This window comes from Haliaeetus albicilla, chromosome 27 (genome assembly GCF_947461875.1).
Source record: "Haliaeetus albicilla chromosome 27, bHalAlb1.1, whole genome shotgun sequence".
Classification (NCBI taxonomy): domain Eukaryota; kingdom Metazoa; phylum Chordata; class Aves; order Accipitriformes; family Accipitridae; genus Haliaeetus; species Haliaeetus albicilla.
The window spans coordinates 14,824,419-14,850,883 of NC_091509.1; the positions used below are offsets into that span (position 1 = coordinate 14,824,419).

The following is a 26,465-nucleotide window of genomic DNA, read 5'->3' on the forward strand; positions in this document are numbered from 1 at the left end:
TGGGTGGCTCGTGCTGGGGTTGGGGTGCTGGGGGCTGCGGACACCCAGGATAACCTCACCCCCCCGACATGCGGCACTGGCCCCCCCCTCGCCATCGCCCAGCCGTGAGGGCAGGAAATCTTTCTCTGGGAAGGATTTGAAGGAAAACAGGTGGAGAGAAATGTGGTTCCTCCCACCATGCCAGCCATAAATCGCCTAATCTGAACCGCTTGGCATTCTCCCCCCGCCATGCAAGCGGGGAGATGTGAAATTAAAGAAACTCACCAAAAGTTTGAGAAGTGCTAAATTTGGACGCCATGACAAAGGCAGTCTGGTTTGATTTAGAAGGTGTCGGCGTGAAAAGGGCTCCGGTTTTATTATTTTATTAAAACACAAAAGATTAGAACGATTTTCCAAAGGAAAATCAACCCACCGGTCCCACTATTTGCTCAGCTGAGCACTCCCAAACTACACGGGGTCCGGGGACCTCCGGCGGGGCGGTGGGGGGGGATAAAGCAAGATAACGCCCGGGCTTGGGCTGGGCTTACCTGGCTTGGTGGCCGGAGGCTGGAGGTGGCTCTGGTGCACGGCTCAAGGCGACGGCTCCGAGTTGGATGTGGCTGTGAGTGGCCCGTGCAATGCAGGGCTATGGGGATGGAAGGTTGGTTGGTTGTTTTTTTTGGGGGGAGGGGGGGTGTTTTCCAGGGATGGGGTTGGGTGGCACAGACCCTAGCCTGGTGGTTTGCTGGATTGGGGCTTTTACAGGGTTGGGGAGAGGCTCAGTGAGGAGCCTGGCTGGTTTGTAAAAGGGGAGCAGGGCACTGCAGGTGATACCGTGCCAGCATGGAAGGAGGGGGGGCGAGGCATGAAGCGAGACCCCTAAACCTCTTCCACGCAGGGACTTGGCCCCCGCTGGCTCTGAGCCGGGCTCAGGAATCCCACCCAGCCACGGGTGTTTTGGAGGAAATCGGGGACATGACGCCCTACCCAAGGCCTGACTCTAACGGGAGAGTAATCACTAGCAAATGTTTGCAGGGTGCTTGTTTAAAGGGAGTGGGGAAGGGGGGGCTTTGCAGCAGCTAAGAACAAAGCCGGGGGGAGCGAAGCTGGGCAGATCCGGTACGGTTGCCCCCCCCCCCCCCACCAGGGCCCGGCAGAACCGGAGACCCGCTTGCACCCTGCCCCGGCCCCCCCGGCCTCCTGCCTTTGCAACTCGCCTTGTAACAACTAACGATGGAAAATCCGAGGCATTTAAGTGGCTCCCGAATCCGCCCGGGAACCGTGATTGAGAGAAGTCAAATAAAATTTGTCATCTTTAAAATGCAGGAGGACGTTAATGGTGTGTTAGCCTGGATGATTAATACAAGCGCCTGCAAACAACCCTCCAACGTTTCCACCCTCCGCTGCAAGATGAATCGCTGGAAAGCGCCGTTAATCGCTAACATACCTTGGGCCCAAAGCCCCTTCCTGCCCCGCCGTGCTGTGATCGCCACCGCCGTGCCCAGGCTGTCCTCACTGGGAGTAACTGGAGCAAGAGCAGGGGTCGGCCCCAATGTCACCGGGCCAGGCGGGGGGCAAAGCTCAGGGTCTGGGAGACATTGCCCTGGGGTTCTGTCTCCCACGGGTGCAGAGGCGAGTGGGACATTCTGCCCACTGCAGGGCCCCACACCGGGCTTGGGTTTGGGGATTGCGGTGAAGTACAAGATCCCAGCCTCAACGGGATCCCCCCAGCCCTTTTGTGGCCAGGCTGGGACAGGGAAATGCAGGGCAGGTCCCCACTTCACTGTTGTAAATATGTTTGTGTGCGCGTAGTGTAACTTTTATATACTTATGTATGTGTGTGCACTGTCTCTGCATGAATGGGCAGCATACGCGTGTGTGTTTATATGCCACGCATACAATGTGTACGTGTGTATACACAGCATACGTATGCAGCATGTGTGTATATGTAACGTATAGATGGTGGCAGTGTGTGTGTAGCATATGCGTGCTGCCGGTTTGTAATATATAGGGGTGCAGTTAAGTGCACGTGTGTAACATGTTTGTGGGGTGTGTGTGTGCACAGCACAGATACGTGTGCGGTGTGTGCAGCACCTCTGCCTTTGTGGTACGTGTAGGCAACACGTCCAGCGTCTCTGCGTGAGCAGCATACGCGTGGGCTGCAATCGCGTGCGCGTGCAGCACGCGTCTGCGTGTGCCCTGTACATCCGTGCAATGCGGGCGTGCGCCGTACACGCGTGCAGCGTGCCCGAAGGCGTGCAGCCCACTACAACACACAGAACACGCGTGGGCGACGTGCCCCCTGTACAGGGAGCAACCTCACCCCCCCTCCACCATCACCACCGACCCCGCCATACCCAGCCCGTCCTCCCTCCGGTGCCTTCTCCTCCTCCTCCTCCTCCTCTCCCCCATCACCCACCTCCCTCGGCGGAGGCTGCCCACGACCCCCGCTCCGGGTGCGGTACCGACCACCCCGCACCGCCCGGCCGGCCCCGCCAGGGACTCCGGAGCTTGGGAAGCACAGACACCCCTCCGCCTCCCCTCCGCGGGTCACTGCGGTCCCGGAGCGCCCACCCGGCCGTCGGGGGTCCGGCCACCCGCGACTCGGCTCCCCCCGCACCCGCTGCCGCCTCTCGTCGTCCCCCCCCCCCCAGGGCTCGGCGGTTCTGCGTGGGGGCTCGGATCCCCCCGGCCCGGGGAGCGGGGAAGCGGAGGGGATCGAAGGGCGACGGGGCAGGGGCTGGGGTCCGTCCGTCTGTCCGTCCGTCCGTCCCCCCCCATCGGGTCACTGCTCACCCGCTTCTCCCTGCAAGCAAGGGCGGGAGGCGAGAGCAAACGGCGGAGGTGTGAGCCCGAATAAACCGAGTCAAGAGCGCGGCTCACGCCCCCTCCGCCGCCCCGCTCCCCCCGGGGCCCCCCGAGCATCCTCCCCTGCCCATTGGCTCCGCGGCGAGGGGGGGGCCCCCGGCCCTATATAAAGGCAGGCTCGGGAGGCTCCAGAAGGGGTTAAAAAAAAAACAAAAACAACAACCAACAAAAAAAAAAAAAACCAACCCCCAACCCCAACAAAACCCCCCCAACAACAACAACAAACCCCAACCCAAACCCCAAAGCCAGCCACCACCATCGCAGCCCCACGCCGGAGCCGCTCTCCCCCCCCCACCGCCGCCGCCCGGCGGGGAGCGCTGCCCGGCCGGCCGCCGCGGCCATGGTACGTTGCTGAGAACGGCCCCCGGGGCCAGCGGGGCGGACGATGAACCTGGTGGGGGGCTACCAGCAGCACCACCATCATCATCATCACCATCACCACCCCATGCTGCACGACCCCTTCCTCTTCGGGCCGGCGGCGCGGTGCCACCAGGAGCGCGCCTATTTCCCCGGCTGGGTGCTGAACCCGGCCGAGGTGAGCCCGGAGCTCGCCGGGCAAAGTCCCAGCTACGGTCCCGCCGAGTACGGCCCGGCCGGCCAGGGACGGCTGGAGACTCTCAGCGGCCGCCTGGGTCGGCGGAAAGGGGTCGGGGCACCCAAGAAGGAGCGACGGAGGACGGAGAGCATCAACAGCGCTTTCGCCGAGCTCCGCGAGTGCATCCCCAACGTGCCCGCCGACACCAAACTCTCCAAGATCAAGACCCTGCGCCTGGCCACCAGCTACATCGCCTACCTGATGGAGGTGCTGGCCAAGGACAGCCAGCCCGGGGACACCGAGGGCTTCAAAGCCGAGCTCAAGAAGGCCGACGGCAGGGAGAACAAGAGGAAAAGGGAGACGGTAAGAGACGGGCCGGGACCCCGCTGTCCCGCTCTCCCCGGGGCCGGGAGCGGGCGGGGAAAGCCCCGGGGCTGGGGAGGGGGGAAAAGAAACCTAAAATACTTCGCGGCCCCGCTGGAACCTTTTTTTTTTTTTCCCCCAGCTTAAAAATAATAATTAAAAAAATACCCTCGGCGGAGAAAAGCCCTCCCCGAGAAGCCGGGCGGGCTCCCGGGCGCTCTCCCCGACGGATAAATCCCCGGGACCCGCCGGTTCGTCCTTCCCCTCTCCCGGCCGCTTTCCCGGGACGAGCGGGAGCGGGTGCTGTTTGGGAGCAAGGGCGGCCGCTTCTCTCCCTGCTGCAGCGGGCGGGATGGGGGTGGTGGGGACCCCCCCCCCCAAAAAAACCACCTTTTTATCCTCGGGGCGATAAAAGCCGCTCGGAGCCCCGAGGCGGGCGCAAGGTGCGGGCGGCCCGGGACCACCGCTCCGCTCCTGACCGCTCCTTTCTCCCCCCCTTCCCGCTCCCCATCTCCTCTCCCGCAGCAGCCCGAGGTCTACTCGCAGCCTTTGGGCCACGGCGAGAAGAAGCTGAAGGGCCGGACGGGTTGGCCCCAGCAGGTCTGGGCTCTGGAACTGAACCCCTGAGGGCTGCCCCGACGGCGCTCCCCCCCCACACCCCGCCACCCCGCTCACCCCCTCCATGTGCAATGTCGGAGAAGAGCCCGGCCCGGCTCCCGGAGCCCATCCAGGCTCACCCCGCCGAGAGGGATGCTCCACGGGAGACAAGCGAAAGGCGCCTTGAGGGGCCGGATCCTGCCCGCCCCGTCGGCAGCGGGGACCGGCCGGGCCATTTCCCACCCCCCCGTTCCTCCTCGCCCCTTCCTCCCGTTTGCAGTAATCGTTGTTCCTTCCATCGGCGGCTCCTGCCCTCCCGGGCCGGGCTGAAACGGTTTAAATTCGTTTGTAAATACAAGCCCGTCCCCGTCCCCGTCCCCGTCCGCTGCCTGACCGACGTGTGGCTGCGGTGAAACTACCTAGAGGTGCATTTGGGAACACTCCTGTGCCGGGTTTTCTACCTCAGATCTGCATGACCACTTCCCGAGGGACCGGGCGCGCCACACCACGTATTTAAAACGGAATAATTAAAAAAAAAAAATTAAATAAAATAAAATTTAAACTTTATGCCTCGGGTCCGACCCCTCCGCCTTCCCCTGCTCCAGACATCGCGCTGCTGCGGCCGGGCTCCCTGCCCTCCTGTCCGCAGGAGCGAGGGGTGCTGCGGGATTAAGGACTCCCCTGAAGCCAGTGCCCTGCTGCGGGGCCGATCCATGCGAGGGAATTCCCTCCCGTGGGGCTCAGGCAGCTCCCGGGGATCCTCCGGGACTTCTTCATGCCGTGCTTGCTCACCCTGGAGGCTGGCAGGGCTCTGCGAATGTCTGCCCCAGGGCACAAATTCTGGGCACAAATTCTGCCCGTGCCCTACAACCCCTTCCCTCCTGACCCAGGGGACCTGCTAGAGGGACCGGACTTGTATTTGGCTTGGGGAAGGATGGCAGGATCAGGCTTCTACAGTGTCTGGATGGCACGAGCACCGTGGAGCTGTAGAGCCCCGGTTTTATTGCTGCCACGCAGAGAACCAGGGATCGGCTCCCCTTCCCTGCCCAGGCAGCTCCCCTGCACGGCTCTGGCACTGGCATCGCTTTCTCACAGGGATCCCCTCCTAGGTCCTGCCTTGGCCACATTTTGAAGGAACAACGTCCTCTCCTCGCTGTCCGAACAACAGATACCACCAGCCTCAGAAACACCAACACTTACGCACCCCAAAGTTGTCTCTGTCACCTCTCAGGCATAAATCCTTAATAATCCTTAACAATTAAAGCCAAATCCTTGTTCTTTTATTCTGTGCACACACAGCTCTGTTACCGAAGGGTGGCTTCCAAGATGTGCGTGCACGGGCTCAGGGCCTGATCCTGCCTTCCCAGCCTGGCCATGCTGCCATTCCCAGAGACACCAGGATAAACCCTGATGCTCGGCCCGTTGCTCGGGGCAAAGAAAACCAGCATGGGGAAGAGTCATATGTTAACTGTAGGGTTAATCTGAGGGCTCAGCTGGGAGCATTAAATTTTCTATTTTAAACCAAGCTTTTGCTTGCAACTAAAGGTATAGAAATAATGATGCAACATCCATAAATCGCTGACATGTCGATCAATCTGTGCATGTGCAGCCGCACACACCAAAAATACACCAGCTGCCCCGTGGGGAAGGAGCTTGGGTTTTACAACCACTTTGTGCATGTGCACAAATACAGACGGATGGACTCACAAATATTGGGGGGTATGGCCGGTGTGATTAAAGATCGCAGAATGATCGGGCTGCGTGAATCACCCTTCCCTCACTTCAGAGCCGCTGCACGGCCGCCTTCCCAGCCCCTGATCTGTTTTCTGATCTCTTTGAATGAGGCCAAGATGAAAATTGACTGCCCGAGCGGAGCAATGCGTGCAGTGGTATTTTTTTTGTTTGTTTGGGCTATAAAAAGTTTAGCACAGCACCAAGTCCACGAGTGAAGTTAGAATAGAGCATTTCGAAACCCAAACACATTCAAGGGAAAAAAATGAAAGAAGAAAAGGTACAGAAAATCAGCTATAAAATAGGATATTTGGGGCTAAGTTTCACAGTTCCTAAAAAGGGCTGGGTTTTTACGGGAAAGTTCCCAAGCCATCACTGACATTATAATCCAGCGCCCCATAAATGTATCCAGCCCTAATCCTGTTTACATGTACCAGCTCTTATCACCGTATCCATAAGGCACCAGTTGGGGCTGCCCCTCGGCATCGGATGAGAGAAAGGGTTAAACGGGGACCTGGGACTTGCTCTGCTGTGTAAGGTGGGGGGACTGCACAGGAGTCAGCGTCCTCGGTCCGTCCCAGCACGCCAGGCTCTACCTGAGACATCATCTGCAGCCTGGGCACCCTCCCTTACCCCACTAAAAACCTCCGGTGGATTTTTTTCTTGTGGGTTTCCAGCTTTCCTTCTGGGAAGGGGGCACCCTGCACAGCCGGGGCGATGCTCTGCCTGCACCCGCAGGATTGTTGCTTTTCTTATGCCGAGTTTCTGGTGGTGGTACCTGCCGGCTGCAAACTTCTGGGAAAGGACTCCCCCGTGCCAGCCTCCCTCACTCCTTCACGGTTTTCCAAGTGAAAACACTCTCCATTTCCATGCTTGCAGAGGGTTTCCCTGCCCAGCAAGGGGATTTTCCTGTGAGATTGGCTCAGTGTTTTGTGTGCGCGTGTGAAAAAAGCCACTAAGCATTTCTGTACCCCAGGGCTTCACTGCTCCCCAAAATGTGCACTTTGGGGGGAGCGTATTTGCAAGCAGTGAGCTCCATCCCCACCTCGGCACCACACAGGCGGCTCCGCTGCTCCGGGGCTGGGAAGGGGTGTCGATGCTGAGCTGGAGACTGGGTTCAGCCTAGGATGGGGTCACCCCCTTCGCCCCCAAAGGGAGCGGAGCTGCAGGGGGGGTGGGAGCCCTGCATGGGGACAGTCTCTGTTCCTCAGGCAGCAGACCTGAGCGGCTGGGAGAGGTGTCCCGGCAGCCTCCGGCAGGCAGTGGAAGGGGTCCCGGTGCTGGCTGCACCAAACATGGGTGGAAGAAGAACTGTCTGGCCACCAGCTTTAAATTTTTGGCCATCTAGCACATCGGCCAGGGGAGGTGGCCCTGCGCACACCTCCGGCTCGACCCTGCCGTGAACTTGATGCCGTTGGGAAGCATCACGCTCCCGGCACGCAGGCTTGAGTCTGCAGTTGCCCGGACAGAAGCACATGCACGCAGGGATCGCTTGGCCCTGGGGCAACATCATACGTGCCGTGCCGAGTCCCCTGCCGCTGGAATTCAGCCATGAGGGACGGTGGAGGGGACCCGGCTGCCCTGCTGCCTGCCCTGCCTGGCCCCTCGCCCCCCTGCCTTGGCCAAGGGGGCAAACGCTGGGGGCAGAGGGGCTGTCGGGTGCTTGCCACCTCACAGTCTGGGGTTTGGTGTGCAAAGAAATGGCTCCCTTTTTGCCTTTTTTTTTTTTTTTTTTACCCTTCCTGCCAAGCCCAGACCCTGCTTGTTGTTGTTGTAGGTATTTATGGGCCTGTTTATCTGATCTCGGGGGAGCCTATTCTTATCTCAGAAGCAGCAAGGGAAGGGTTACACTGGACAGCTCGGTAGACAGTATGGAGCCAAATAAAATACCAATCTGACAAAAAAAAAAAAAAAGAAGAAAAAAAAAAGAGAAAAAAGGGAAAGAAACACCCAGCCCCAGCCACCCACTCACCCAGGAGTGCAGGGGTACCTGGAGCAAACCTGCAAGGCCAGAGGAGTGTCCGATGTTTCTGCACAGCTCCACTTCCCCGCTCCCCGGGCTGGATCCTGGAAGGGACTCGGCTCCGCTCGCACCCGACACCACCTTCCCCGGGCAGAGACTGGGGCAGCAGCCCCCAGACGAGCACGGTCCAGGCTGCGGGCTGGGACCCAGCTCAGCACGTGTCGGCCCCCAAAACAGCACAAGCCCGGGCAAGAAATGCCCAGGCACACAGCAGAGGAGAGAGCGCGTCTTCATGTCACTGAAAGAGGGGAAGAAAAAGAAATTTTTTTTTTTAAGTTCCAGGTGGGTTGTTCCGGCAGTTGGGCCGCGATGCTGGTGTTCGCCGTTTCCCTGGGGTGAGCATGGGAATGTCCCTGCTCGGGATGAGGGGCACAGCCGGACCCCAGCCCCGGCAGGGACTCGCTCAAGGTCACCCCGAAGGTCACGGCCAGGGCCGGGGCTGCTGCCTCCCCTCCTGGGGCCTCTCTGGCCTGGCCCCAGCCGGTGACACAGGGCTGGGGGAGGCAAGGGGCAGGGGGGAACCCCCCCGGACACCTCGCTGGTGGGGAGCAGCGGGGAGCCCCATCCCTGCTCCAGCCTCTCCAGAGCCCAAGGGTGCAGCATGGCTGGGCTAGAGTGAGTAGGGCGGGATGGCATGGGGCTGGATGGGATGTCCCCTCTCGCCATGCCAAGCAGGGGGGCAAGGGCAGCCCCCATGGCAGGGGTCCCCCCCCCAGTTCTTGCTCCATTCCCCACTCTAATTACCCATTCTTAAGGAAGCGCCTGTAGTTCTGGCCATTTAAGGTAGCCCCAGCCCCTCTCAGCAAGGGTAATTGGGTCATAATTTGTTTTCGGTGTCAAGATGGCGTCAAAGATAAGACAAAAATCTCCAGGTTTGGGGGCTAAAGAGACAGGAGAAATCCTGACCCGGGGCTGACCTCGGAGGAATGGCCACAAGCCCCAGTGAGTAACATGGCAAGTGAAAGATTTACTGCCAGGGGAGCTTTTTGATCCTCTCCCAACACTCGGAGCCTCTCAGCCCAGTTGCTGGCTCCCAAGTCAGACTGTCTCTTGGGAGTACCCGCTCAGGTGGGAAGGTTTTCTGTCCAGCAGAGGCCCCCTCAGCTGCAAAGTTCATGACATGCAACAGTTCTTCGTCAAATCTCCATGCTTCTGGAGTCACGTGATTCTGAGACCCATTTAAAGAGAAGATGCATTTCCAATCCATAGCTGTAGAAGTGATGTCCAGGCATGGGAAGACTCTGGAACCACAAGGCAGATGAAGGCTCCAACTTTTTTTCTTTCTTCTATTTTATTTTTTTAAATAAAACCAAGCTTTCTGGGTTTTCACCCCTACGGCTGTCCCTGCTTGTCTCTGCTAGCACTGAGGTCTGCCCAGGGTACATTTCTCCATGCAGCTGCCTGTGCTGGGAGAAGACCAAGAGCACTGCACCCCGGTCCCAAGGCCATCCTTCAAATAACAGACAAACTCACCGTCCACCCCATGCCCCTACCTCTCCAAAGTCAACCTTCATTGCTCCCCTCCATGAAGGCCCTTTCCCCAGTGCAGGGTGTTGGGAGAAGTGAGTATTTACTCCTCTCACAAGACTCATGTGCTTGGTGTGGGGCTAGCAAAAGTGCTCACCATGCCTTTCTGCAGAATGACCCATCCTTGTCCTGCTCAGTGGTGGAGCAATCCCATTAGCGAGCATCTTCTCTGGCAGCAACGACACTTTGCTGCCAATTTCCTGCTGATCTTCTCCCACACCATCTCAGCACAGCCTTCAGGTGAAGCTGGATGGTGTGGGATGGCACAGCAACCCACTTGTGTCCCACGCAGCAGCTGGATTTAAGGTCCAGGGTGGAAGCTGGCTGGGAGCTGGGTCTGTCTGGTGGAGGATCAGTGCTGTACAGCTCAGGGCAAGGGGTAAAAACAGCCGGGCACTTTGCTCAGCACCACTCTGTGCCATCTCCATAGCTGTGTGATGCTGGACAAGCTCTGTCTCTCCTGGCTACTCCAAAGCTAAAGCGCAACAGCAAACCTGGAGCTGCCGCAGCTCCAGGAGCCTGCAGATCAGAAGGGCCAAGGAGCCAGACGGACCTGCTGGAGCACAAGCGGGAAGCGCAGGCTGGTAGGAGAGTATTTACTGGCGAGAGGAGTGCGAGACCAGCAGTTACCCTGGAGGCTTGAGCCGAGGGACTGCAAAGCAAGAGCATGCACTTGGAGCCTTGCTGATTCCTTGGGATGGATCCCCGAGGCAGGGAAGGTCCTTGCTTGCAAAGTTGCTTTTTTCCCTGCTTGTTCTTTTGCATGAGGAGTTCAGGTCCTGACCACCCTGAAAGACTTTACAGTAACCAGAGAAGTAGGGGAATTTGTGGCGTCACTAGTGGCTGAAAGCTGAGGAATTGAGAGGAAAAGGGATTTTTTTTTTCCTTAGACTGCAGCTACCTTGACAAAATTCTCATGGCCTGTAACTGACCCGCAGGAGCAGCCCGGGGGGGGGGGGGGGCGTGGGGGCCAGAGGAGGCTGGTTTAATTGCCTCAGCCGGGAACTCCTTCCCAAACTGAGAAGCTGGAAGGAGTTACAAGTCTGAGCTAGTGCACAAAGCTTGCGTCAACCCCAAAACTCCCTCCTCTGCTCACCTTCACTGTTCAGCTTCCACTACTTCGGTCCTGTGTCTGATGGAGAGTAGAAGGGCAGGCTTTGCACTGAAGCTCATCAGCTTGACTCAAACTCGAGCCTGGGCTGCTGTGTTCAACAACTCACTCTACAAAACAGCCAGGAACCAAGCCAGCTACTTAGAGATAAACCCACGCAATTCCACACCCAACACCCTTTTGGGCTCCTATTTCTAGGAACGTGGCATAAAGAGGTGGGAAGGCCCTTGTGGAGACACCTTTGTTGGCCTGCTTTGGGGAATGCGTGAAGACTTGGAGCAGATGAGTAGCAGGGAGGAGTGGGGAAAATAGGATCAGGAAAAGGAGAGAAGGGAGGAGGACAAGAAATAGCTTGGTGAGGGACAGCAGCTCCCCGGCACTGTAGTTTGTGCTAGTCTAATAAGAAAAGCCCTGTCTGTACCCAGTGCTATCACTGCACCAATGAAGAGCCTTCAACCTGCTTTTTACACCCAGGAAAATAGAGACACAGAGAGCTGAGGTAAGCTGAGGCCAGCAGTAGCGCACCAAGGGCTATGCTTATGACATGAGGGTCAGGGTTCATGGGCAGTAAACCACTGGAAATTCCAGGGAAAATTTAAACAACCTGATTCTGCTGGGAAGGTGGGTGTGGAACAATGAGAAGGTGCTGGGCTATTTCCCCCACATCTCCATGCAGAGGGGCTGGATGTGGCGCCTGCCTTTCCCACCCCAGCCCAACGAAGGTCCTGCAATTTGGACGGCAAGCCACCAAACAGGAGATCAGATTGCTCAGGGCTGCCTGCCAGGCCATGGCTGCCGGCCTGCCGTCTGCTCAACAGGCGCAGGAGCTGGCGAAAACCCAGACACCAAACTGAGCTACAAACGAGGCGGCTCCAGGACCACTGGATACAACCCACCACCTTCCCTTTTCTAAAGTCTGACTTGCCCACACAGGCATCAAGACCAGGAAGAGACACAGGCAATGCTCACACACCTCTTGGACTCCTCTGCTTTGCGACCACAACCTGGGTTAGTGAGCTTGCTAACGGGGTGTCCATCATTGTGCTCTCTGGTCCCTGGCAGTCCATACATGTGGTGGGAGAAGCAGCAGAGCCATCTCAGCTACCTGATGCTTCCTTCTTCCCGTCTCGCAGTCCCTGCTCTTCTCCACAGGCACCACGGTGCTCCCTGCTGAGGATGCCGCAGAGATCATGGAGGACTTCCTGCAACATGTAAAGGGAACAGATCTTGGAGAAAGTTCCAAAAACAATTAAGTAAAAGCACATTAGGGGGCTTTGAGGTACTTAGGGAAGAAGCCAACACCGCCTGCTAGGATAAGAGATGTGAAATCAGCTCCAGCTCCTGGCAAAGTGAGATTGAGTGCTGGCAGAGCCGTGCAGTCATCCCTTATTGGATACAGGGGAAATAAAAAAATAAAGTAAAAAAAGAAAAGCAAGCCCTAAGGCTCTCCCCTGCACACTCAGCCTGCTCAACCACATCTCTAAAACATAAAACCATTAAATCCACATTCACATTTTTCCCCAGTCCTCTGCACTGCCCTTTCTGCTGGGGAGCAGAGAGCCGAAGCCTGGTTTCCATCAACATTGCAAGGAGGCCGTAGGACGGCTCACGCAGAGAATCGGACGTGTTCAATTTCAATGTCCAACCACGAAAAAAAAAATCAACCCAAACAAACCATTTTTATGATCTCCATGTCCCACTACAGCATAATCCTGCTTCTGGTTTCTGACAAGTACGGCCAGCTTCTACCGAGGAGGCATCTTCGGGACGGGAAAATGGCTTTGGTCCCCCCCGCCAGCTGCCCTGGGCTCCGAGGTGCAGCTGCAGAGCACCCACCACCTGGGTTACTGAGCTAACACTGCCCTCGCACGGCAGAGGGACGTGCAGTTTTAGGCTCATCAGATCAATCTGGCGGTTGCTTACTTTCTCAGTGTATGTTAAAAAGACTGAGCGGGTTCCTCCTTGGTTTTGAGCTTGAAATCTTCTGTGGGTTTCTTGGCTGGGAGCAAACATGACATTAAGCAGCATTACTCATCAGCCTATACAAATAACAGATTGACTGACAAGAGTTTATTTGTATCACCGGAGTTGCCATTATACCCTCTCATGCTAAAGACAGCACCTGCACAACAGGTTGCTGCTTACAGCTGTCCTCCTTCAGCCCTTCTGCCTTTCCTCCCTGGGCAGGACACTTTCTCACTGTGCTGGCAGAAGAGCCCACAGTCACCAATTTGGGAATGCAAATGACACATCTCTTCCCCTTCCACTGGGGTATGTTGCCCTTGTTCTCACCTGAAGACTTTTCCCTGATACCTCCTAAAAAAGCTTGACAACACGCACGTGATGCCCTGTAAAGTGATCCACCCTTGCTCCTTGCTTCATGGCACCCACCTGTGTCACCTCTGGTCTTGCCTTCTTCAACTGAGAGTTTTCCAAGACAGGGACAACACTCTTGTAGCACAGCAGATGTTGCCTTGCACAAAATGATCCTGGTTATTGCAAACGCCTCCAGACATGTCCACAAATGCAGGCACTGAGGACACTGGGATCGGTTTTTGATGCGCCAGCTCAGTCTGCCCCAGCTCTCCAACACATCAAGGTCAGTCTTTAACTAAGAGAATATTAGACTCAAACATAACTAATGATCACTGATTGTTTTGCACAGCAAAACATCAACACAATTTGATTCAGCTCCTTAAGGTCTCTTCCCTGCGGTCCCCACTCCCTTGCTACTGAAAGCTAATACCCTGGGATGTAGGACAGGGGGGACCAAGTGTCTCCTGCATGCATCACTGGCAGTATAAATAGGCACATTCTGCACGGCTGGAAGTCACCATACAGCGGCAACAGAAGCTGCCACCCTCCTCTCAGAGGGAATTTTATCCCTTGACATGAACTGAACGATGATGAGGAGACAGGTCAGTAGGTTGTAGGACAGCACCAAGGAATACAGATACAGGAAATGCTGTGGGATTGTTTTGGGGAATTATCTGTGCAAATCTTTACTGCATATCAACAGTGCAATTTAATTTGACAGTGATAAATTCAGGTCATGTATTTTGAGTTTAAAGCTCTCAACATCCTATTACCCTCCTCTGTGAAAGCCCAAGTATCTGAAAAGCTACACTACAACCTCTTTCCTAGCTAAAAATCAAGGCTAAAGCATGCCTCAGGACACTGCCAGCAGAGCCTCAGGAAATGCCATGATAGGGTTCAGGAGAACAAGTGTTTGAGCCCCAGTTTCTGGCATCAGGATGCTATGTGTCAGCACTGCTCTGGAGTAGCACCCACCTTGTCAGCTAGGCATGCAGCTTCGACTCTGGACAACAGGAGCTAGAAGTCATGCATGAAGCATAGGGAAGGGTATACTTGAGGAGGAGGCAGAAGCACAGGATTGAACTAGACATAAAGAAGATTCATTAGGAAATACAAATCAAATGAGATGCTGCACTTGATTGACTGTTCATGATACGGGGGGTGAAAATCCCCATCATAGAAAAGCCCAACACTCCCCAAAACGCAAGGTCATTTGGCTCTCAAACAACCTCCATCTTTCTTGTGAATTGTATTTTTGTTGCATTCAAAAGACTCCATGATTTGCGCCTGCGCAACCCACACAGGTTTGTCACAAAATCTCCCATCACCTGAGTTTTCTACTTCAGGCGTGACATATCCTAGTCAGCAGTGCCATCCTCTCCACGTCTGCAATATTTTGAGCCCTGGAGAGGTGGGTGGGAAACAAGAGTGTATCAAAGAAGTCTGGCACAAAACATCCATGCAAAGCAGAACTCCATTGGCTCTGGAGCCAAAAGTGCTAAGGGCAGAAAGGCAAACAGAAGGGAATATAGGCCTTGTTGCTAGATAGATCATTTATTAAAGTGAAATTCAGCATTTTATCTTTGTCAGACAGTACAGAGTTAAAGTCTCATACACAGTGGAAGCAGGACATTTCCTACACCTCAGAGAAATGAGTTCTACAGTTTTTGCTATAAGTTACTAAGTTGCTTTAACAATACACAGCTATATTACACAGTTAAAAATACAAGGTGTCCAAAACATTTGGCATAAGATCAGCACAACACATGGAGGCCAGAAACAGAAGAGGGAACACAGTTTTTCTCTCCCAGTAAGCCTGCTAAAGGACTCCAAGCCATTCTGCAAGTTACCTGCTATTCACCTACCTGCACTCTAGCTGCGGAGCAGAGAGCTGCAGCTAAGACAGGAGTAAACCCAGCCCTGTTAGGGCTCAGCTAAGTAAGAGGCTCCTGGAGCCTGCTGATGTACAGGATGGCCTGCAGAGTTGCTTGCAAGGGAAGTTCAGGTTTAAGGCAGGAGCCCCCCCCTCTCCCCACACTTTCTTCAACCATTTAATTCATTCCAAACAGATGTGTTCACAGGCAAGTCGAAAACGCGAGGACCAGGGATAGCTGTGAAAAGTGCAAGGAGTATCTTACATCATAACAGTTCATTTGCACTTTGAAAGTGGAAAATGAGAACTCCCTAGCTCAGTAAGCTAGAGATGGCTAAAGGGCATCAGTGACAAGAGGAGTGAGGCATCAACAACATTCCTTCACCTTTGGGACTCTTCAGTCAATGCTCTGGGGCAGTACAAGGACTCCTTTTGTACAGGAGGCTGGCTACCTTGTATTACCCACTCTTTTAAACTGTAGAGGCAAAGTGACTCTAGTGCTCTAGGGAAGTATAAGGATCTGCGAACCTAAATAAACAGTCCCCCTGCAGACCATTTCTCTCCCCTCCAACTGCAGTTACTGCTGAAGATCTCCCATTGGTATTTACATTTGGCTCAACCAAAAGATGTAAAGTGCACAGCTCCCCCCTTCTTCCCCTCTCATAAAACATCCATTACAAGAGCTAACACAGAAGAAATCTTCCTCCTCGCTGCTAACCGTGGAAGCATGTTTTGTTCAGTCTCTCTGTGGGCCACATCCTGTTTCATCTTCTCTGTGCCATCATGACCCACTTGAAAACTCACACTTACTGTGGATTATTTCGGCTCTTGTTTTCAAAGCCTCTCTGAATCCAGCTTGCACTTAAGACTAACTTTAAATGCCAGACTTGATATGTTTTGGTCAAGTCTTGCACACTAGGGTATCTAGCGGTTTACAGCCACATTTCTAAGGAAAACTGGGACACCAGAGTACTGGGGACAAGTGGTACAAACCTGCCCACTCTGCTTTTCTCAGGCTGAGCATCTAAAGTGCCTGGCAAAAGAAACATTAGCTTTTAATGCAATCATTTACTTCAGGTTGATATACAATATTCTTTGAGATGCAGAAATTCAAAAAAACTGCATCCTAACACAGCCTCCTTGGATACATTTGCACTTTTCAGCCATCAGATTGCCACTGACTCAAGTCTTCGCATGCTTCCAACTCCCTTGAGTTGAGCTCAAGCCGATAACTACCAGCAATGATTTCTTCTTCCCTTAAAGTGAGCAGAGGGTCAGCATACAGGATGAAATTAACCCCGGAAGAGATGTTTCCACATTATTTGGATTTCATACTAATGGCTTTGGATCTATTCAGAAGTCTAATGAAGTTAATGCAACTCTTCAATGAGAATTGAATTAGGCTATGTAATTGAATTAGGCTGTATAATGGCTGGAGGGCTTCCAAGGCGATTCCTCTGCCCCAGGGTGAATGTCACCTATGCAGCCTTGTAAGAAATAAGCTTCCACTATTATAAATGGAAGATGACATCTGGTCATCCTCCAAGCCCCCAAGGCTTGTGCTCCATGGTTCAAAGCTAGACAGAATTTAAGGCCCATCTGTGAAAAGCAAAATGTAAAAGAAAAAAAAAATAATCTTATCATACCAGCCAAAGCGATTTGGGTCTTCTACCTTTCCAACAAGTCCCATCTGAAAGTGCTGAGAAAATGTCCCACCTCATGGCTTCACAAGTGTGAGGTTCAAACACATTTACTTTGAAGTTTAAAACAAAAAGTTGGAAAGTCTTTTTTAATTGGCATGCAGCATAAGGAATCAAATACACAGAATGGTATTATACAGAACGACAATTGCATTGTTGCGTTTTCTGGTTATTAGACACTAAATGCTTTTCAAGAATCACAGGCACCCTGAACATGGATATTGCTACTGAATTGACGTGTGATTTCAGTTCATAGCATGGGAGCCATAAAGTGGCTAACCCTTCCAACAAGACATCGGCTTTCTTCTGCTCAAGGCGTTTTGCTCTAGGTAAGTTGAGAACAAGGTAATAAGGCATTTGCAAGGGTTTATAAGGCCATGGGGTCCGACAGCCAAAGATTCTTCTGTTTCTTTGGTGTCTTGCCTCCAAGCTTTCCACCTTATAAACAACTGCTAATGGCTGGTAAACATCTCTTCATCATCACACTTCACTAAGAATTTTTTCAAAAAAGTATAATTGCTTTAAGAGTGAAACCAACAAGGATCACATTTCACATCAATTGACTATTTTCAGGAAAAAAAAAAAAAGCTTCCTGGATACCACCTCTGCACAAAAGCATTCCAGTGAATACACCTGAACAGATGGAACCTGCCACCGTATTTCCTTGAAAAGAATCATTTTGCTGCTGGCTGCTAAAACACCCCAACAGATTTATTTACTCTTAGAAATAAAACAAAACAAAATACAACAACAAAAAAGTAAATCCCAAACAAACTACATTTTTACAGTTTTGGTCTAGAAGTTACAATGAGGCATAATCCTCTCAACTCAGAAACTCATTTCTCCTTGGTAATATCCTCTGATTACATGAGCACTTTGAAGATTAACATGCAGTCAGAGAACGTACCCTTTTAGCTACCTGTCCTGAATGAGAGAAGCCAGATCATGTTGACTGGTGTGGGAATTACTCCACCCTTTCAATAAGGAAAGGACCAGCATAATTCAGAAATTTTTAAACATTCATGAAATACCGACACAAGACATTCTCTCCTCATTCCTTGAACCTCTCTCTTGTCTGATGTTCTTAAAATCCATACTGAATCGAACAAGGAAACGCTGAAACAATCACACTCCCCAAAACTTCACAAATGGGACGTGTACCATAACAGAGTATTTCTGCGTACGACACAGGACTTAGACATGCTGAAGTTTGTTGAACATGTTTTTGGAGTATTAGCAAACACTTCAGAGCTGATGTGAACAGCTTGCTTTAAATTGTGGCGATTTTTAAAGAGACCCTGGGAGAGCTTCAACAAGAGCTTCGCTATGTGAACCCTTCATGCCTTACGAAACACAATGCAGTACTAAGCTGGGATCATGACCTGTGTATTTAGCTCTTCAACAAAGCTTCATCCAATTTTGGAATATTAAAACCTGCCATTGACAAAATGTTAGCCAAAGTTTTCTACTGTTCAGTTCGTTGCTTAAGGCTTGTTGAGAATATACTCTCTATGTGGAGTCTTGGCATCTTGTAACAGAATGGAGACATTGGTTAGGACAGCAAAGAAATAGAGTGGTGCTTTAAATCATGAGATCCCCTTGAATAGAATTTGAGGTCATTGGAGAACAGTCAGTCACAACCAACACTTTTATAAGCTCCTTTTGCCAAAATAAGCACTGTGTTATTTGTAAGGACACCTTGGCTTTAAATAACAAAATCAGAGTGATCTCCTCCTACAGTGCCCAGTTAAAGAGCACCAGCATGCCACCCTCCACTCACACAGCTCTTATGAAAGCACACGTAATGCTCACAAAAGGCAAGTTCTTCGATACTTTTTGCCTGTTGCAAAGACAGATGAAATGCATCATGCTCCAGTCAGTTCACTACCCTGGTTATGGTGCTACACCCATTAGCATCAGTCTGCTTTATACTAAACAGAGACTGCAGAGCCCACTAATCCACCCAACAGTTTTGTGACACCTGCTACAGACTAGCTTCAGTATAAAATTCACATCACCTGTGATTGATACCTGATCTGATACAGAGATTGAGACAGATGTCTTAAGCCATTGTTTCACCTACCATCGCTGAGCCTTGAATACAAGGGAAATATGCAAAAGTGAATTAAATGAGCCCTTCTACCAACATGATCAAACCCAGCAAATAAGCTGTATTTGCCTTAATACCACATTCTGAGGAAATGCAGAAGTTTTTAAATGCTTACAGACAATTAATTAGTGAGTTCTTAAATAAAAGAAATTAGAAAAAGAGATTGCAGAGAGTTGTTTGGCATCCATGTCGGAGGGGGGCAGGAGGAAAAATAGTAAAAAAAAAAAAAAAAAAAAGAAAGTCAATTTCAGACTAGTCAAATAGTGTTCACTGGAGTAGATTTGGTGAGCTGGAGCATTTGTAGAAGTTTGGGACTTGAAGCACTGACTCAAGGCAAGACAGAGCATGTGTAGGTGTGGAGCAGGCTTCAGACAAACTTCTGACCCATGCACCTTGACAATGAATTTTATCTCTGCCGCTATTCCAGTCCTGCGCCAAGACAAACTGTACGGTGGTTTGTGATGCAGCCTGAATTCAGTGAAAAAATTCCATCTGTGATCTGAATTGCACTGAGATGCAGATTTCCAGAAATGGTTTAAAACACCGAGTTGACAAACTCCACAGTCCTACAGGTTTACTTGGTTTCCCCATTATCCTCATTTCCTTATTCCAATGTGACTTTGAAATGAGGGGAAGAAGTCTTCAGAAACATGCTGGGCACATGTTTTCAAATACTCCTGATAAGAATGTCTATATTTTTTTCTGTCATCCAGACTTACTGCATTTTAAAAAAAAATTTACAATATACTTCATCAGTTTTTATATACCTAAAATGCACAATACCATCTGTTCCTTCAAGGTCTCTCTTATTCCAAGTCTTGTTAATCTTCATTCTAGTTGCTTGCTACCTTCTGATTTCTGGTCCAGCCTGCTTTTGTTGTTCTTCACCATATAGATGAAATATGCAAGCGTCTCTTTCTCATTCACAGGAATATTCCTGAAGTGACGACTGACAGTCTAGAAGGACAACATGTAAAGAGACAGAAATTCTGAAATTAAAAAGTAGAAATAATCAGAACAGAGTTTCTCTTCACTTTCCAAAAACGATTTTATGGCCACTGAGCATCATATACTTCTAGGCAAACATGCACCAATTCAAACTGTCAGTCCTCATTTACCTCTCTCTCTCTCTTTACAGCTGGAATGTGCATACGAACATAGCATAGTCTTGCTATGTCAGCAGTATTTGCAGCCAACCTACAAGCGGAATTTGGAAGCCAGAATGTCCTCCTGCCAAAGCAGCACAGCCTCTCCTAAGCGACATTTCATGCTGAGATTATTTGGAGAGTAAGTCTTCCCTGCATCTCAATACTTTAAAGGAGAGTGTCAGAAATATTGAAACACTTTGCTGTTTCAACCAGATGTAGCAAAGTTTTAGAGTCCAAAGGAAAACGCACTGCATAAGTTTTCACTAAAAGGAACACCAGGGGATTTGCAATGGGATAGTTAGGATTTGGTTAGGGCTACTCCTCTCTGACACTAGTGTAAGCCCTGAACCATTAGCTGCTTTTTCCTCAGAAAATGAATGTAGAAAACATGTTGGAGCTGGATGAGATCTGCTTCTAATATGGAGAAGCTCTTTTTTGGTACCCAACACAGCTCCAGAACTGGATTTTGATGCAGGCTGAGCAATATGTCACTCCAAGAAGATTTATGGAAGTTTGAGTTTTCCTTACGGTGGGGTAGCAGCAGGAGTCTAAGAGCCTCAGGCAGCAGTGATTCAAGCATGGGAGCTGGACGAGGATCCAGCGTAGGGTCAAAGCTGCTCAGACTTCACAGGAAATCTGGGAAGTGTGTGACAACTTTAAGTTAGGCTCCCTTTATTTTCCGCTTGCATAGTAGTTTTTTTTTTTTTTTTCCCCTCCTGGGCACATTCATGGTAAATTGCCTAAGCAAGGAGTCCTTCATGGCAGGAGGTAGCTGAGAGACTATGAACTGGTAAGTTAGAACATGACAAAGCAGAACTACTAATGAGGACATACACCCACCTTGCTTCGTTCAACTTACTCCTACATGCACTACACTACACATTCTCTATATTCTGTATATTTATTCCCTAGTTGACTTTGAAAGAGAGCAAGACAGTATCTTGCTGTCTTTTTTGGTCTGCTGGTTTTTGTTCTTTAAAGCTAAAGCAAAACAGTTTTGGGCAGACAGTTGTGAAAGCCTCAGCTTACAAAAATCAACCATGTTACCATTCTGTAACTGCTACAGTTTTTTTTCAAGTTTAGAGAAGACTTTTCCCACAAACTGCCTTCGGATCAAGTCAGGAAAGAGAGCAGAGCAGATGCACACCAAGCACAACTAGCCCAAATAACAGAGAGATACAGAGAGTTCTTTCTTAACAAGTACCCCATATGGTGAGAAAGCAGCAGCAGAGGGCCTTAAGGGAAGGGCCTTTTATTGACTTAATACAGAATCATAAGACATCAGCACAAGGGAGGGAAAGAAGGAATCTGAAGTCATGGTCAGCGATTCTGCCTTTAACAATAAGCAAGTCCAACCAGTTCAAGCACCTGTGAGGAAAGAAAAACTAACAGGGGCACTTAAGGTGACTGGGAGTGTGTAAGTCTGAGTTTCAGTTGAACAGCTATCTTCAGCTAACACCCAGGCCACTGGAAACTAGGTTCTGTTTCTGCTCCCTAAAGGTAACGGGTTGTGACCATGAACAAGGAGGGAAAGGAAGCAGAGAAAAGCAAGTTACTAAAACATGCTTTCAAGAGCCAGCTTCAATGTCTTCCATGACTGTCTCAGGTGAAAACAAGCACACAGCTTTCTGTTGGCGTCATCCCCTGAAACCTTTCGCAGGGCACAGGGTACATACTAGCGAGAGAGTCACTACAGGTATTAGCGTCCACAAAATGCGCACTTGAGCAGAGGAGATAAAAAGTTTTTTAATAACAGAGGTAACATGACCTCTGTCGTCACTTACTTCTGCTAGCTGAGCCTTGTTGAGTCCAGGCCTAGTCTGCAACTTATAATGTCTCTTGTAACGTCGCAGGGTGTTCACTTGGAGCTGGAACAAGTCAACCTGGAAGTGATGCAGAGAAGACGGGATGAGCACTACCTTTAGCTTCTATTAGGCAGAAATGTAGAGTTATCTAAAAATAACTATTCCTTCCTCAACAGGACTGCTCCTTGCCTACGTTCAGAAGCACATCGGCTTGCCTTACTGACAAATCTAAGTATGTTTTGTATTTGTTAATGCTAAAGGACGCAAATAGCCTCAGGGAAATACAAAATTTCGTTCTGGTTCACATGCTGTCAACAGAATTGCTGGCCAATTTCTGCTCTCAATTACACCTCTGCAACCTCCAAGCAAAGGGGAACCTTTTGTTCCCACAAGGTTTAAAGAGCTCACACATGAAATATCAATTTAGCAGGCAGTGAACAAATGGCTTGTGACATAAAACAGAGTACAGAGACAGAGAAGAAATGAAATTCAAATACTTCAATGGGAAGTGCACAGTTTAAAAAGCAAGGGTGGTGGCGGGGGAGGTTACAGGAAGGAAGATGAAGATCATGTGGAAAATGCCATGTTTCAAGGACAAAAGGAATCTCTGCTGAAAACCAAGAAAAAAAATCACATTAAAACTGACACACTGCAGAGTTCCCTATTCAGTTAGGTGACATGCATCCCTCAGTTTCTAACCACCAAATACCCTGCACGCTCTACAGTGCTAACATTTTTAGATGCCAGCTGGGTTTGCACCCATCATCCTGGCTACTAAGGCAAAGCCTGTATGGAAAAGTTTTGATGGAGAACCTCCTAGATTGGAAACACAAACAGCTAAAACAAAAGTTCAAGTATCCTAACCCCCCCCCTCCCAAACCAAACAAAACAAACTGCAAACTTGCTACTGTTTCAGCACCTCCACACAGGAGGTGTGTGGACACAGCTTTGCAGTCAAGACACAGCTTTGCTGGCAAAATGATTCTTGGTGGGGTTTTTTTTTCAGAAGAAAAATGCCTTTCAACAACGCAGGTGGCACTTCCAGCAGAGGGCTCTGCTGACGTGGCCAGAACTCATCTCCTCCGCAAACATCACCTCTGCACAACTTTTTGCAGCGTCAATAATACCAGAAACATCACCGAAGCACATACAGCACACAATGGCACAGAGAACAGACTATTCCAGAATTCTGTAACACAGAAAAAAAAAATCCCAAACCCGGCCTATTTCCTGAAAATAAAGAGACGTTATGAATGATTTTAAGGTAGTTTTAAATAGTGCCCATAATGCCATATATGCAAAGGTCTGGAGAAGCTTAATACCCCTGGATATCACATACCTAAACATAGAGAAACTGACCTATTGGATTCTTTAGTGTATTTGCAAAATGATGCATGCTAGGTAACGAAGAACCATATCGGGGCCTCAGACACCACCAAAAATCACTTATTTTTACCTTTAAAAAAGAATTAGTGTCAAATACTCTTTTAACAGCTCTCTGGAAGCAGTACGTACATGAAGCTGTGCAGTTACCTTATCATACCTCTTTTTATAGAAAATTACTTTACATGGGCAAGGAACTCATACAGGGGTGAAGAAGAAAATTTGGACATTACACATCAGGAAAAAGTCTTCCTGAAAATGAGAGTAACTCCACAGCAGTTTCAGTGGACTTGCAATTTAAAATATTTAAATTAAATTTAATTATTAAATTAAAATTTAAATTAAATTTAATTTAAATATTTCCTGATATGTGAAAACATCCAAGCCAAAATTCAACATGCTTGAAATTGGTAAAGCATCCTACACCCACTTGGCACCAACTAACCTCCGGGACATCCGTTTCATGCTCAGGAGAGTCACCTCCATCATCACTTGTCTTCCTCTTTCTTTTGTTTCGGACACTTTGAATGAAGTTCTTGTGAAAATCACAAATATACAGATGTCTCACCTAAGAATCAGAAGTGGTGAAAAAGCAATCAAAACAGGTACTGTAGAAACAGCATTCAACAGCAGCCACTTAGACACCAGTATTAGAGAGTGCATCCCTCACGACTGGCATGACTGATTGCCTCATGACATTAAGGAATTTCTAATCTAAACCCCAGGCCTGATACTGTACTCTTGACTTAGAGATAATTGACATTACAAAGACTAAAGGCAAAGAAAACGAAGGACTCGAGAGCTCCAGCTGAACCTGAACCTCTGCAGATAATATATTTCTTTTTTATGGTTGCAATCATATGTCAGGAAAAAAATAGGTAATTGTCTGGAGGAAGTGCATCTGCTTCAGGACTTAGTACCAGGTGACTACCAAGAAAAATATTATTCTGTTCCACTCTTGCGAACTTTCTGGTTTGAATAGTACAGAGATCATGAATGCAAGTGTTTAAAAATCTAGACCAAATAAAAGCTGGCTTATTACCTCAACTAAAACAAGCAAAGCAAAAGCAAAACTGCCTCTTTCCTATAGCTTATCCTACCACGGAACCGCCTTTTTTAACAAACATTATCTCACTGGAGTTAGCATATATACAACAAAGGACCACAAATGATCAGAATTATTTGGTACCCATAAGGCAAAAATGTCTTCAGACGACACAGACACCCTACATTCAAAAATCACTTCATGCAGCCCACTTCATACTTCCCCTTCATTTTGAGTTCATTAGCCTGATTTCTTCTTTTTATTTCTAAAGCCTTACACCTGTCAACAAAGAATAATTTCTAAAATGAGAGAAATGACTATACCACTAGACAAATCTGCTGAGGACTACAACCAGGAGAAATACTCCGTTTTTTAAGAATGAGATTATATTTCAAATCGAGTCACCCTCTTCCCATGACATGACATATTTTGGCTGTGCAAAAGCGACCTAACCAACTGGGGAAGTTGCCAAACAGACTGACTCAAAATGTCACCTTTTTTTCTGTTTTTAATGGTTTTAATCTTTAAAGATCAGGTAAGAAAAGCACGTAGAGCAGAATTCCATTAACAGAGTCACTTCTGAGACATTCCTTCTGTAATCTTGACGGGCTGCTCTGCTCTGCCTAGTTCTCTACTTGGCAAACGACCCGTTTCTATCTTGAGCTGACAGCTGTCACTTAATGTCATTAAGCGGTCAGCAGCAAATCGGGCTGTTTAGTGCCAATTAGCGAACAACCGCGCAAGTGCCCTGTTGAAGAGGCAGCACGCCTCGCCTTTCGGTTTAGATGCAATAGTTGTTTCAATAACCTGCTTCAGTAGAATGCGAATTCTTACCAATTAAAAAAGCAACGCCACTGACACCTAACTGAAATAGGAACCCGTATCGCCGATTTCCCCTAGTAGCATCGGCGGTTTTCAATACGAAACTGAAATTAAAATAGCACTACTGCCTCCGAAGCAAAGACGGCTGGCTCCTTTGCACCCCCGAACATCATCTGCTCCCCCCCCGCAGGAGAGCTTTCCTCCCAAGCACGGTTTTCAGTGCCTCTTCATTAAGCCTCCCGAGATAACCAGTGCCACGAGGAAAAGCCGTATCTTTACCCAGGCAGCGCGTTCCTCTCCTCCCCTCGCCCAGTAACACCGAAGACGGGAAAACGCGGTCCAGAGGACCCGAATTCGCGACAAAAGCCGCCCCCTCCCTCCCCACAGCTCACAGGGCTGAAGGCAACCCCCCCGCCCGGGGGGCAATCGGCAAGCTCAACTCGCCGGCCGGATAAGCAAACTTTCCGCCGCCCGCCCGCGGCGCACGGACCGCGGCCTCGCCGGGAGGGACCGCAGTGCGGTGGCGGGCTGGGGACGGCAAGGCGCGCCCGGGCGGCCCCTCGGGGGGGTGGTCGGCGGCGGCGGGCGGGACCGGCGGAGGCCGCGACTCACACTTTTGTCGATGTCCAGCTTCAGCTTCTTCTGCGAGATGCTCTTCTGGATCCTCTTGCTGAAGGACGCGTTGCCGGCGGGGCGCACGCAGCGGTCCCCGTCGTCGATGAGGCAGCAGCTCTGGCCGTAAAAGGGGGCGGCGGGAGGCCCATCCCGGCTGTCCTCCTCGGTGCTGAAACCATTCATCGCCCACCTGCCCGCCCCTCACCCCGCCCGGGGAGCCGAGAACCGGGGAAAGAGCCGCCGCCGCCGCCGCCCCGCGCCCTCGGGGGGACCCCGCCGCCCCCCCGCGGGGGCCCCCCCCCCCGCCCGCTCTTGCAGGGGCCCCCCTCAAGGGGGGGGGGACTCCCCCTCAGCGCCGGCGGAAGGGGCCGCGCCGCCGGGAGGGCCGGCCGCCCCTCAGCGGTGGCCGCGGAGGCCGGGCCGGGCCGGGCCCCGCTAAGCGCCGCCGCTCCGCGGGGGAGCCGGGACCCCGCACGCACCGCTCTCACACACAAAACCGCCTCCCCGGCAGCGGAAGTCCCGCCGCCCCGCCTAACAGGCGGAGCGCTGGTTGGGTCGTGAGGTTCGCGGGGCGGGGCGCGCCGCCGCCGCTCCGCGAGTCTATTGGAAGGAGGCGCTGCCTGTCTGCCGCCACCGCCCGCCCGCCCTCCCCCCCCCCTCCACCCGCCTCCGCGTTCGCACGGTAGCCGGAAGGTCGCCGGGAGAGAGGCGCGCGAGCGCGGGGAGAGGCGCGGGGCGGCCGCGCGCCGTTGCCAGGACACCGCAGTGCCCCCCCCCCCCCCCCCCCGCGGCGGGCGCTGAGGGGGAGCGGCGGCCCGGCCGTCCCCTCACCTCACCTCACCGCCGGCCGTCCCCTCACCGCCGTCCCGCAGGGCGCTCCCTCCCTGCCCCGTGAGGCGGCTGAGGAAACTCGG

The 26,465-nt window shown here is 51.2% G+C and overlaps 2 protein-coding genes across 3 annotated transcripts; one reads left to right on the forward strand and one right to left on the reverse strand.

The window, feature by feature from the left end:
- The first annotated feature begins 2,972 nt into the window (after positions 1-2,972).
- HAND1 (heart and neural crest derivatives expressed 1) lies at positions 2,973-4,909 on the forward strand. 2 transcript variants are annotated; one of them, XM_069772496.1, is made up of 2 exons: positions 2,973-3,745; positions 4,274-4,909. In XM_069772496.1, exons 1-2 carry the CDS (start codon positions 3,233-3,235, stop codon positions 4,370-4,372), a joined length of 612 nt encoding a protein of 203 aa, XP_069628597.1. In that variant the 5' UTR covers positions 2,973-3,232; the 3' UTR covers positions 4,373-4,909. The 2 variants fall into 2 exon arrangements, with proteins under 2 accessions (XP_069628597.1, XP_069628596.1); XM_069772495.1 differs by having other exon boundaries at positions 2,978-3,745; positions 4,271-4,909.
- A 9,676-nt stretch (positions 4,910-14,585) lies between these two features.
- SAP30L (SAP30 like) lies at positions 14,586-26,060 on the reverse strand. Its single transcript, XM_069772943.1, has 4 exons — positions 25,549-26,060; positions 23,515-23,637; positions 21,666-21,764; positions 14,586-19,690 (listed from the first exon to the last, which is right to left on the reverse strand). Exons 1-4 carry the CDS (start codon positions 25,732-25,734, stop codon positions 19,562-19,564), a joined length of 537 nt encoding a protein of 178 aa, XP_069629044.1. The 5' UTR covers positions 25,735-26,060; the 3' UTR covers positions 14,586-19,561.
- Between the last annotated feature and the right edge of the window lie 405 nt (positions 26,061-26,465).